At 49.7% G+C, this 12,874-nt stretch overlaps 1 protein-coding gene across 1 annotated transcript; it reads right to left on the minus strand.

The window, feature by feature from the left end:
• Positions 1–9,592: 9,592 nt before the first annotated feature.
• Positions 9,593–11,936, minus strand: LOC119341104 (proteasome assembly chaperone 3-like). The gene is made up of 7 exons (XM_037612992.1): positions 11,598–11,936; positions 11,440–11,487; positions 11,309–11,355; positions 10,744–10,810; positions 10,621–10,664; positions 10,060–10,117; positions 9,593–9,862 (listed from the first exon to the last, which is right to left on the minus strand). The coding sequence occupies exons 1-7, from the start codon at positions 11,673–11,675 to the stop codon at positions 9,812–9,814; spliced, it is 393 nt and encodes a 130-aa protein (XP_037468889.1). The 5' UTR covers positions 11,676–11,936; the 3' UTR covers positions 9,593–9,811.
• Positions 11,937–12,874: the final 938 nt, after the last annotated feature.

The following is a 12,874-nucleotide window of genomic DNA, read 5'->3' on the forward strand; positions in this document are numbered from 1 at the left end:
CATGAGGAAAAACCAGGAGGAACAAGGCAACATGGACATGGGAAAAACCAGGAGGAACAAGGAAAGCTATATGGCCGATGGGGAACAATGTTGCGGCCGACGGGGAACAACGTTGACGTTGAGGACGAACGAGGCAGCCGTCCGAGCTTGCCGCGTCCCGTGCAAACATGGCCAACGACATGGTGTCCGCCCTCGCTGCTGTAACCAAGTCCTGCTTTCCCGCGGCAAGCGAGAAACGTCTAGGAAGAAAGCCAGGCGGACGACTACGCCATTGACGACGAGCAAATTGATGCAACCATCGTCCAAGCTTGTTGTGTCCTGCGCGGCTGCGCGGCCAGCGACATCGCGTCTGCCCTGGATGTCGTCACCATGGTTTGCCTTCCTGCACCCAGTGGTACTGCATCGAAGCACGACAAAAACTGTCTGATTCCCCCAGCTGCCGTGTACGTCATTTGCGTCCAGGTCGTCTCCGTCGCCGTTCAGCTCAGCGTGAACGTGCTCCTCCTCAGCCACCATGTTCTGTACGTCGTGCTCCTGGTCGAGGACATGGGCTTCATACTCATGGCCGACGCCCTTGACGCGAGCTTGTGCTTGGTCGGCATCCTTCGACACAGCCCCGCTTGTTGGCCACAAACGAGTACTTCACTCCTTCTCACCATCTGACAAAACAGTAAAACACAGCTGGGGCTGAAAATTAATGTGATTGTCATACGCAGTATACTTCTTGTATTGGATGCAACCAAACTTTAAGTTCATTAACTGCATCCATCCCCAGACAATAATGGACGTGTAGATTACAGGGAGTGGAGCCTCCGTGTGCTCTTCGTTCGCTTCCGGGCATCGGCTGTGAAGATTTGAAAGTAGGCTTATTTACTGAGTAAAAAAACATTTGGATATAAAGAAAGCTGAGGTGGTAAGTGCAATGGTCCTATTTCATATCCAACTAGTAGCAGGGCATTCTGTAAATATGTACATTGAATGGTCTGGGATCCTCCACTCAAATCGAACTCATAAGAGTCATGTGAATGGCGCCTCCTCGCTCGATCCACGTTGATTTCACCGTTCTCGTTGATTAGAGAGCGAATGCAAGGGTTGGTCCACCGCATGAAGCGACATGCAGGGCCATCGATGGACTATGCCGCGTCAGCGATTTTCACTGTGGTGATAGAAAGATCTACATGGGAAACTTCCCAAGGCAACACCTCCCTCGCTGAAAATAGGGAAAGAGAAAGGAAACTTCCCCACGAAGGCAGTCGTGGTCTCCTCCCATCCCAAATCCACTAGTCCACTCCGATGTCTCTGCCCATCCCAAATCCTCCAGCTTTGCCGTGTTTGCCATCGAAGGAAGGGCTTCAACATCGTTGTCGTCCTCACCCATCGGCGTGCGGCACCTAAGAGAACCCCGTCGGCTCTGTCAATCTGCCAGACATGTCAAAAAGAGAGAGGAGTGGTCGCGTTTGGACATGAGGAGAGGGAGCAGCCAACCGCGCCCGGCTGGCAAGCACGGCACCGTTGCATCATGCTTGCATGGCCTGATGGCGCGCCCGTCGTCCAGGAGCAGCACAAGCATCTAGTGATGGAGCTCACATCAACAGCCGCCGACCACCTCTCCAAGATGAGCCTCTTGTCGTCACCTAAGTGGTTTTTTAGAGAAAAGGCCAGAGCCCGACTTTATAAATAAAGCCACATGGCAGCGTCACGGAAACCGAACCCGAACAGGAACGAGACCAGCTAGCAGGAGCACGCACACAGCACACAGAGCGAAAAGTTTGAGAGTACCCAAAGCAGGAAGGATACAGGCAACTGCCATACACGGCGCGCAGGCCGGAAAGGAGAAAGACCTAATCTCCGCAAACAACACCACCAGGATTAGACGACTGGAACCTGCCTGGAGATGTGAGATGCCGAAGCCCGAATTTTGTCGATGAGCAGGTCCAGGGCATCCCAATCAGGCTCCTTAGTCAATGATCTCCACTGCTGCAATAATATACATGATTTGAAAAGAACGTCAGCAGGCTTAGATGGGAAGGTAAGCTCAATAGTAAATTTGTTCCTAATGGTCCAGAGAGCCCAACATAAGGCTCCCAGGCCGACCCAAAACACCCTCTTGGTGACCGCAACCAAAGCTTTGGCTAGGGTTCGAATCTCGGAGAAAGAGGAGGGGTTCCAAGAGACCTGAAGCCAAGATCTGACACAGCACCAAACCAACTTGGTCAGCACGCAATTGAAAAAGATGTGATTAGAGTTTTCCAAGGCCCCACACAAATGACAAAACTCCGAGCCCGGCCCATTGCGCTTTTTGATCTGGTCAGCAGCCGGGAGGCGACCACGAAAGGCTTGCCAAAGAAAAATTTTAATCTTAGGAGGGACTTTGGACTTCCAAACGCAAGAGAATCTGGCCGAAGGAGTTCCACCAATAAGTCTAGAATACAACGACTTAACCGAAAATCTACCTGAGGCCGAATGAGGCCAGACCACAGAATCGGCCGACTCCGAGAGCACGGGGAAGAGGGCAGAGAGACTTTGCCAATCTTCCAACTCTTCAGGAGACAGGGCCCGACGAAAAGCCAGATCCCAGTTATTAGCTGCCACCTCCGCGATGGAGATATTCGGATTAGGACAATAAGAAAACAAAACTGGAAAGCTCACGGCTAGGGGGGCATCCCCAGACCACCAGTCCAACCAGAAGCGAACTGCCAGCCCATTACCAACAGTAAATTTAACATGCTCCAGAAAAATCGGTCTAACTTTGACAAGGGATTTTCAAAACTGAGAGCCACGTCTCGTGGTGGCAAACAGCGGGTTGGAGTGTGGGAAGTATTTGGCCTTAAGAATCAAAAACCACAACGAATCAGCCCCACTAGTCAAAATTTTCCACCACCACTTGATAAGCAAACAAATGTTCATCACCCGAGTATTAATAATGCCTAACCCCCCAAGGTTTTTAGGCTTACACATATGTTGCCACTTGACCAGCCTATATTTCCGTTTGTTATCCGCGGAATTCCAGTAGAAGGCTCCCCTATGTTTGTCGAAACCAGCATGCACGCCATCCGTAAGAAGATAAAAGCCCATAAGAAACATGGGGAGAGAAGATAAGCAGGAGTTAATTAGAGCCACTTTGCCAGCATTGGTATTATATCTACCCCTCCAAGGGAGCACCCTGTTCCCCACTTTAGCGACCGCTGGAGCGAAATCATTAGCATGGAGCATGCCAGGAGAAATAGGAAGGCCTAGATACTTGAAGGGGAAGGAACCTAATGAACAATTAAGAAGCCTGGCAACCCGCAAGGCTTCCGCCCCATCCACACCCATCACCAGCACCTCACTTTTAGCGAAATTAATCTTAAGACCCGAAACAGCTTCGAAACACAGCAGGATGAATTTCAGATTGGCAATACAGGCGTCATCCAGCTCCACCAAGATGATTGTATCATCCGCATATTGCAAGTGGGAAACACCCTCCGGAAGTAAATGGGAGACCACAGGAGCAATGTGCCCACAACGGGCCGCCCTGGAAAGCATGCACGAGAAGGCGTCGGCCACAAAATTAAAAAGAACAGGGGAGGCCGGATCCCCTTGGCGAAGGCCCCTGCCATTCGCGAAGAAATCGCTAACAAAGCCATTAACAGCAATGGCAGTATGGCCACCCGAGACCAGCTGCATGATAAGATGAACATAAGCACCGTCGAAGCCTTTAGCAAGAAGGACCTGCTTGAGGAAGGGCCAGCTAACCGAGTCATAAGCTTTCTCAAAATATAACTTAAGGATAATGGCTTTAGCTCTCCGAGCGTGAAGATCGTGAACAATCTCATGAAGGGATAGGATACCGTCAAGAATGAAACGCCCTTTGATAAAAGCAGATTGATAAGGGCTAATAATTCTATGAGCGACCGGCGACAAACGATTCGCAAAGCCTTTAGCCGGGAATTTGGCAAAGTTGTTAATCAAAGCAATAGGCCGAAATTGGGAAATAACATCGGCACCCTTAACCTTGGGGATCAGGGATATCACTACATAGTTCAGGCGTGAGATATCGACAGTACCAAGACAGAAACCCTGGATAACATTACACACCAACTGTTTCAACTGGGGCCAGAATTTCCGAAAAAAAAGGAATGGAGAAGCCGTCTGGCCCAGACGCAGCATTGGGATTGGCAGAGTTAACAACATCCCAGATTTCCTGATCAGAGAGAGGGATCATCAAGGAGGCATTCTCCTCGGGCGTGATTTTAAGGCCTAGGCTCCAAAGGAAGGGAGAAATAGAGAAGCCCGATTGAGGTTTAGCCCCCAACAACGAAGAGAAAAAGTCCACCACATGAGCCATAATAGCAGACTGCTTAGAAGATCGCACACCATTAATCAACAGGCTATTGATATCACAACGCCTACGCCTACCGTTCGCAATCGCAAAAAAATAAGCTGTAGGAAGTCCCCTTTTAGAGTCCAGTTTAGAGTGCCCCGCTGACGCTAATAAATCTCAGCCTGGTGGTGCAACTGCACTAAAGCGGCCTCAAGATTATAACGGACGGCCCAACCATCGTCAGAGAGCCCAGTAGAATCAGCCGCGCGATCCAGCGACAAGATCTGGTCCTCGAGGAAAGCTTTGGTACGACGATCCTCCGCCGCACGATTACGAGACCAACCTCTGAGAAATTTACGCAGGTTATAGGAGCACGAGTGCCAATCATCCAGAGGCCCGAACGAACGGGAATTGGAAGAAAGAGACAGGAAAATCTTCGCTGCAACCATGTCAACAAAGCCATCCACAGACAGCCATGAGGCTTCAAATTGAAATCTAGCCGGAGGCCTAAGGCTAATGGAACCGTCGTCAAGAATTAAGGGGGTATGATCAGACCCGACAATGCATTTGGTGTTAAGAGAGGTCCTAGGAACAAGGAATCCCACCTGGGACAAAGGAAGACTCTATCAAGCATGGATCTAATAGGGGTAGCCTGATGATTGGATCAAGTATAGCGGGCTCTCCCTTGATTGGTTGATTCATTGTAAACGTTGCCAAGCTAGTGAGGACAAGTTGTGAGTTGTGATCCTATCACCTGATTGGTTCCATTCATCATCAATCTGTCCCTCCGCGGGTTGTCTCCAAGTGACTAAGAGTCAATGTCAACGTCCAAGGTTAGAGAGTAAGAAGAAGTAATCAGCGAGCATATGTAGCATGGGCTGCAAAGGGAACTGGGCGGCTCTAAATAATTCTGGATGGTGGTGAGATAGTTCGGGTAAATCATTGTGTATGCTGCACCTGCACTAACGTGCTATCATTCACACACCCTCTTGCCGCTTGTGGTGGGGCATAACTACAACAACAATTACTCAAATGTTGGATGTCTGCGTTGCTTCAGCTCCAATACCATTCCAGCCACTCATCTCAGGTTTGATCTTCCTCTACTTTGATCTCACATGTTGTTGTTTGGATGATGCATGGTGATGGAATTCTGCTATAATTTAGGTGCTTTTATTTGCACATCTCGTGGTGAAATTTTAGCTAACCCAATGAGGTTTGAAAGTGTACTCTTTAGTAAGTTCATGATTCATCACGTAGCAGGTTATATCGTCGTCTATGTGTGTGGAGGAGGAGCAGCTCGGATGGGGGGCGGCGACTCCGACGGCGTGCCTGCTGCAACGCGATGGCGGGAGCTTTACGGGCGTGGAGGTCCCGGCCGGGCCTATGGGCCCACGGGCCCGGTATGCTCCTGCTATTGTGTCCGGTCGACTACCGTCGTTGACGGTGGAGGTTGTGCCCTCCCGCGTGCCGACGGTGCCACGGCCCCTAGTCCCGGCTCCTACTCCCCACTGTGCAGGCCTCACTTCGTGGTGTCGTGGTGAGACGGCGTGGAGGCTTCGTGACCGCGGTGGCGCAAGATGGTGGTCGGTTTGGTGGCAGGCTCTGGAGCATCCGAGGTGAAGGTTGGGATCGGGGGGAACCCCTGTTAGCCTGTCCGACACCGACGTGGCGACGCCGGCGGGTGCCGCCGGACCTTTCTGGAGGGCGTCGGGGGCGACCCTTCCTCCCGCCTCGTCGAGTACCGGGGGAAACCCTTGGCAGCAGCGTCGTCATCGTCGCGGTCCTTCTTGGAGGTGTTGATTGGTACCGGTGCTTCGGAGCCTTGGAGCTTGGTGGGAGTTCTTAGGTGGGCGCAGTGGTCGTACTTAGGTGGGCGCAGTGGTCGTGAAGCTTCTTCGTTGACGTCGATCCGCCGTTGTCGGCATTTTTTCTCTTGTTATTTCTCTTTCTTTTCTTTTGGGTGTGATCAATGACGGCTTCAGGAATTTGCAACCGGGTATTCATGTGTATTCATTTTGCCAAAATCATTGCTGTTTTTTGAAAATTGTCACTCTTTTGCTAAAATCAACACTATTTTGTAAAAATCATGGGTATTCACATGAAGACCCAAGAATACCCCTGGCGCCGTCCCTGGGTGTGATTGTGCCGCTTCCGCCCCAGCACCTATCGTTGGCTGTATCAGTTGGTTGCTTTGGAATACAAAGCGGGGGAAACCCTATTTCGAGGATTATATACGTAAAAATGCAGGGGATTATTTGCATTCAGTCATTTGAACAAACATGTAATGTGCAACCTGTATCTTTAGAACGGGACCCAGGTCCAAGCAAGGAACACAAGAATGAATGCCTTGCCGACGAACCCATCGTCCTCAACCCCGGCATGGACGGCGAGTCCACGAGAGAGACTATGAGCGTGCCCTGCGGTAGTGGAGTAGCGCTCGTGGGCGAGGTCAATGCAGCAGGAGAAGCGCGTCGCCCACCACCGCCCTAGCTGCGGCAGCTCCGCCGTGCGCCGGGATCGACGGAGGGGGACTCCTAATCCGATCGTTTCCCGACTCGGATTCCTCAGTCAGCTCCTAATCCGGATCGACCAAGTCACAAAGATTCGACTCGGATCGGATGCCAGCGGACGTCGCCATAATAAAGCACGCCCCTACGCGCAGCTCCTGCCGTGCGCGGACGCAGGTTGTTGTTCCCCGGCAACTCCTCCTCGATTTCCATCCGACTACGACCCATTGCACGCACGCCGTCGTCGCCATGGAGAAGATGCAGAAGGCCGTCGCGGTCGTCAACCACCTCTGGTGGAACCGGCACGGGTTCCCGCAGGGCTACCACTTCGTCCCGAGTGACCTGGAGCTCATCCGCCTCCTCGAGGACATCATCGCCGGCCGCCCTCTCCCCCACCCTCTCCCCACCATCTTCCGCAACGTCAGGATCCGCGACTACCACCCCGCCGAGCTCTACGGTACCCCTCCTTCCTTGAAACTTTCATTCTTCTTCTTCTTCTTCGCTTTGTTTTAAATTTTTAATCCGTGGTGATCCATCGATGCGATGCAATTCCGCGCGCGCTCATGAATCATGAATGATACGAATTGGAATCGATGGAGCAGAGAGGTACAAGGCACACAAGGAGGCCGGGTCCATCTACTTCTTCAGCGAGAGGGAGTTCCCAGGGGGCGCCAGGGTGCGGCCCCGGCGCTTCACCAAGGACGGCTGGTGGAAGGCCTCGGGGGGCGGCGAGTCCTTGAGGCGCCGCGGCCTGACCGTCGGCTCTAAGCTCACCTTGGTCTTCTACGACAAGAAGCCCGGCCAGAAGGTTGGCGTCAAGACCGACTGGGCCATCAAAGAGTACACCAAGATCGTTGACAAGAAGAAGGTAATGATTCATCTTCATCATCGCGAACCCCTTTGTTCATGGTTGAATGCACTACTGGTTTGAAGGTGAATCGCGCGAAATATGATTTATTTAACAATTAAAATTGTTTTGGGAGGGAAACTTGTTTGACCTTTTTTTATTTTTTTTATTGTCTTTTGATTTTGATTTTGATTTTCAGTTAGTATTAGCTAAATTAACACATCTGCCACGGTTGCATACTTTTGTGGAAGGGAAGGGTGACTGCGTATAGGAGTACCGTGATGACCCTAATGTCGATAATCTGAAAACCTTGACCGAATTAAGCATGACGTTTACACCTGACAGACTTGGTAATTTAGAAGTGATCGCATATTGTACACATTTAGTCTTGCAATGCATATGCAGAATTGCGAGTATATATCTTTATAATTTCAGGATTGAGCCTGCTTTCTTCCGTTGTTATCTCGTCACGCCCTTGTGTGTTTGCAGGCGGAGGAGATGGCCTTGTACCGCCTCTACAAGATGAACAAACCCGCCAACGCGAAGCATCCAACTCAAGAAGATGAAAACACGCCCAATTCCACTTGGGCGAACGAGGAGGCGCCGCCGCCGTCACCACCGCATCCGACGTTCTCGCAGGCGCAGGCCGGGCAAACACATGACTACCACAACCACTACTACTTTGGTGTCGAACCAGGGCCAAGCACAAGCCGCTCGGTGACGCCGGACGCCGGCCACATGGGGCTAACGGGTTCTTCGCCGGCCGCCCCAACATACCTGCCGCAGCACAACGGCGTCCGGTACACCGACGGGCTCGGGTTCTGGGATGCGCTGCCGGCGATGCACCCATCTCTGGTGTCGTCGGGACCAGCAGCCGTTGCGCATGGCCTGCCGACATCTGCTGCGCATTTCAGCTACCAAGAAACTGCAGTAGACGCCGAGCACTTTGGCTACCAAGAAACAACCACAGAACCGCTGAAGACGCAGCTCCTGCCGGCGTCTGCCGAGAACTTTGTCTACCAGACCACAGACCCGCTGAAGACGCAGCTACTGCCCATGTCTGCCGAGCACTTTGTCTACCAGGAAACCACAGACCCGCCGGAGACGCAGCTCCCACCGCCACTGCCAGAGCCGGCTGCTCAGGGCGACTACCTGGCCGATGAGTTCGACATTTGGTGCGAGATGCAGCAGGGTTCACAGCAGGTGGCTGCGAGTCCCTCTTCCCCCACGCCCGACAACATAGATTCGCAGCAGGTGGCTGCGAGTCCCTCTTCCCCCACGCCCGACGACATAGATTCGCAGCAGGTGGCTGTGAGTCCCTCTTCCCCCATGCCCGACGACATAGATTCGCAGCAGGTGGCTGCGAGTTCCTCTTCCCCCACGCCCGACAACATAGATTCGCAGCAGGCGGCTGCGAGTCCCTTCCCCAAGCTCGAAGATATTGATTTCCCCATGCTCGAAGATGTCGATTTCGCCATGCTCGAAGATATTGATTTCGCTGGCTTGCTCGAGGATATACCGACGCTGCCTACGGACGAAAACGGCGAGCGCTTTTCATGCACATTACAAGAGCTCCTCTACCCCAAGATAGAGGACGACGCACCACCACCGCTAGCCGACGTTGATGGCCAAGGATCAGGTTCAGAGTAACAGATATCTCAAAACAAAAAGTTTGGAGTAGCAGAAACCAGCAAGAGCAATCAAAAAAGAAAAAAAAAAAGAGTTAGCAGCAACCAGCAAGAAGCAATCGATAGTACCTTAACTCACAGTGTTCATATTTTATGGTGTCCCCTCACATTTAGCATAGTGTTTATATTAATATTACCATACTGTTGTAAGATTTCTTTTTATATATACTACTCTGCCTGAGAAGCAATTTCTTCACCGGACATGATTAGCTTGGTTACCATTAAACAGGTTTTTAAATCTTGTAAATACTTTCAAGTAGCAACCCCTAAGCTATATTAGGGAAATATATTGATCATTACGCATTTTAGTGGGGAAATCACCTCATGATAACTGAATCTGGAATAAATTCCAATTACATAGTTTCTAGAGATTCATGCATGGTAAGGAAGGGCTGGTTTTGCTCTGACAGCTTGTGTATGTCAATAACCGAAACTGTAAATGCCCATCCCAACCTTTGCAAAGTTATCACCATAGGCGGTTGTCAACAATGGCAGAAACTACATCTTTCAATGTTCCCTACAAAATTGACGTAATTGTATCAGACATACATTTACGATACTATTGGATCGAAAGCAAAATGGCAAACTGTCCTCACTGATATGCACAACAGTAATAGTACATGAGAATTTCTCGGAGTTTCGAAAAGCAAAGATCAAATGTACGCGGTCCGCATAATATGGCAATCATAACATGGAAATTGTTTCAATTCTTACCTGGGAATGATCCTTCAAACCAAGAGAGATCACCAACGGCCGAGCTGAGCCACTACCACTTCAAAACAAGTATAAAAACAGTGTAAGTACAAAAAGGTGACAAAGTTAACCAACCCCGATACATAATAGTCATTTGTATATGCGTATGTAAGCAAATGGCATGTGGTATATCAGCCCTATGAGTGAACCTGAACAGATTGGGTACTAACTTCAGCATAAAAATTGGCACAAAAACTGCAGGGCGAAGAAAGATCAATGCTTACAACAGTGAAGGGGTGTTGGAGAATATATGTACGAAAATTCAACAACAGTATTGAAAAAAGAGGAGCTTATTGGTGCTGCTTGCTTTCAAATTGTTGTTGCCAATACTGCTTAACCAAATGATTAAACGGAACAACTGATGGGCCATAGGTATTGGCAATTGTCCCACATGGAACTCCTCATCCAAACTTACATGCAGTTATTATCTGTGCTTGCCAGGTACACAGACAAAAACTTGAAAAAAATAATCAAAGACGGGGAAACAGCGGATAGCACGTCGAGACGGTTAAGAACGCAAACCTTATATGCTCGATAAGTTGGCGTGCACAAGCTAGCAGGAGTGGCTGCGGTCACAACATTATGCAGAGTCATTAGATGTGTGCACAATCAAGCCTGACGATATGGATGTTCAGAGGAGATTACCTCATCCCTCTTCCCAAAAAGAACAGATACATTGTAGGTTGGATCAGAGAAAACACTTTCATCTTTCCTATTCAGGAAGGAAAGTGTTAGTAAAGAATGCAGCACAGGAGTTCAAGAAAAGAAATGACAATGGTAATGCCTTAATTCCATCAACTGTTACCAGTAGAAAACATCCAGTATACTGCTTTGTCATCTCTTAGTTGACACATCATTTAACACGGAACAATATGCAAGAACCAATCATCATGTTGAGGTAATAATAAAAGCATTGTGTAGCACAAATATAAATCTGAAAGTTAAGATATGATATTTACTGCAAGACTCTACAGAACGGCTTGATAGTTCTGCAGCTTTCTTTGGTACTAGATGATTAACCACATGAACAGACAATTTGTGTCCTAGCACTAAAGATCAGCCAGACCTGGAACTTACAAATATCAACATGTACATGGAGGTGGCCACCACATATACAGAACTGATAATGCAAATAACATATATACTAGCAAACTATGCATTTGACCGGGATATACCAAACTATACATGCTAATGAGAATAAAGAACTTACTTAGCAGCTAATATGGTTCCCATGCATCCAATCTGTGTCACAATGACCTGCCAATACGGTGGACAGCTGAGCATCTCTCACATGTGAAAATTAGCATTCGATCAAATACGACCGACGAATCCGCAACTCACCAGAAAGTTGTCTTCGTATTTGCTGATAACAATGTCAGTCTTGTTGCCCTGGACAGCCCAGCCAGAACCAAGTTATACTCGCAATCAGATAGCACTCCCACTATGACAGATTGTTCTCAAAACGACTAGAGAATTAGATTAAATTAAATCCGACAAACCTTGATATCCAAGGAGAGGGACTTGTGCGGCACAGGGAAGCGGCCACCTGCCTGCGCAGAACCCGTCGGCATCTCCATCTGCGGAACCAATCGGATCGAAGAACCGCGTGCTCTAAGGAGGAGAAAACGCTAGCTGTTGTTACAAGGATTGATTGAAAATTCGGAGCCAACAGGACGGATTGGAGGCAGGCGGCCGGTAGGAAGGGGGGGAGGGGAGGGGAGAACTGTAGTGCTAGGCGGCGTGGCTGTGGCGGCGCCAAGCTGGGGAGTCGGCCTGGACAGGACTCGAGAGAGAAGATCCGACCAAGAGGACGAGGGCTGTGGGGGAGGGGAAAAGCATCGGGTGAGCCCAAAGTCTTGCACGATACCATGCTCCCAACTCACAAAAATCTCTTTCTTTCTTTCTTTCAAAAACGAAAACACTAACGCCCAGTCGTTTGGCAACATTACAACTCGCCCACACGTCTAGATCATCGTTCAGTTAAGTTTACACGAATCTTGACACCCAAGACAGTTTTCGCGTGCCACGTAAAACATGGCTGGTATGTGGGTGTTGGAGAGGTCGCCCACACGTCCCACAGCACACGGTTGCTAGTTGTGTTGTGTGGGCGAACTAGTTTCTGCCCACACAGTCACCACCTAGTCCACGCGTGTGTGGACGAACTTTTTTTCGCCCACACGACAGTCGTACGTTGTTGGATGGCAACTGCAGTTGCGCACACATGTCAACTATGTTTTGTTTGCTAGACGGCAGCTGCAGTTGCACGTATATGGCAACTGTGATTAACCACACGTGACAACTAGGTAAACACACATGGCAACTATTGCTTGACCATATGTGGCAAATAGTTAATCACACACGACAACTATGGTTTGATTACACGCGGCAACTACCATAAATTAGACATGGCAATTATAGTTAACCAAAACACAAAGAGTTGCATGCTTTTACAACCATATTTGTCATCCCGGATAACTACATTTGCCATCCCGGATGGCAACTAAATCATCATCCCGCGAGTATCTATTGTACCTGCATCAGGACGTGTGGGCATATTTACTTCGTGCCACACGCGCGGGGTGGGAATGAGTAGTACGTGTTGGGCGTGTGGCACGAAGTAGCTGCGCTCAAACGTGTGGGCAATTCTACTGTTTGCCCACACACAGCCCATGTGGGTTGCCCCCTGCGCATGCCACACACGGTGTGTGGACGGATGCCTATTATGCCACACGTGTGGTGGATATCGGCGTCCAAAAACACGGACCAATGCCTGCCG

This window comes from Triticum dicoccoides, chromosome 7B (genome assembly GCF_002162155.2).
Source record: "Triticum dicoccoides isolate Atlit2015 ecotype Zavitan chromosome 7B, WEW_v2.0, whole genome shotgun sequence".
NCBI classification, from domain to species: domain Eukaryota; kingdom Viridiplantae; phylum Streptophyta; class Magnoliopsida; order Poales; family Poaceae; genus Triticum; species Triticum dicoccoides.

Excerpts from the sequence above, each read along its gene's own strand:
- LOC119341104 (XM_037612992.1), bottom strand. The coding sequence starts at position 11,675 with ATGGAGATGCCGACGGGTTCTGCGCAGGCAGGTGGCCGCTTCCCTGTG. Across the intron at positions 10,665-10,743 it reads TTTTTGGGAAGAGGGATGAG|CCACTCCTGCTAGCTTGTGC; the intron begins GTAATCTCCTCT and ends TTGTGACCGCAG. Across the intron at positions 10,118-10,620 it reads CAACTTATCGAGCATATAAG|TGGTAGTGGCTCAGCTCGGC; the intron begins GTTTGCGTTCTT and ends CTTGTTTTGAAG.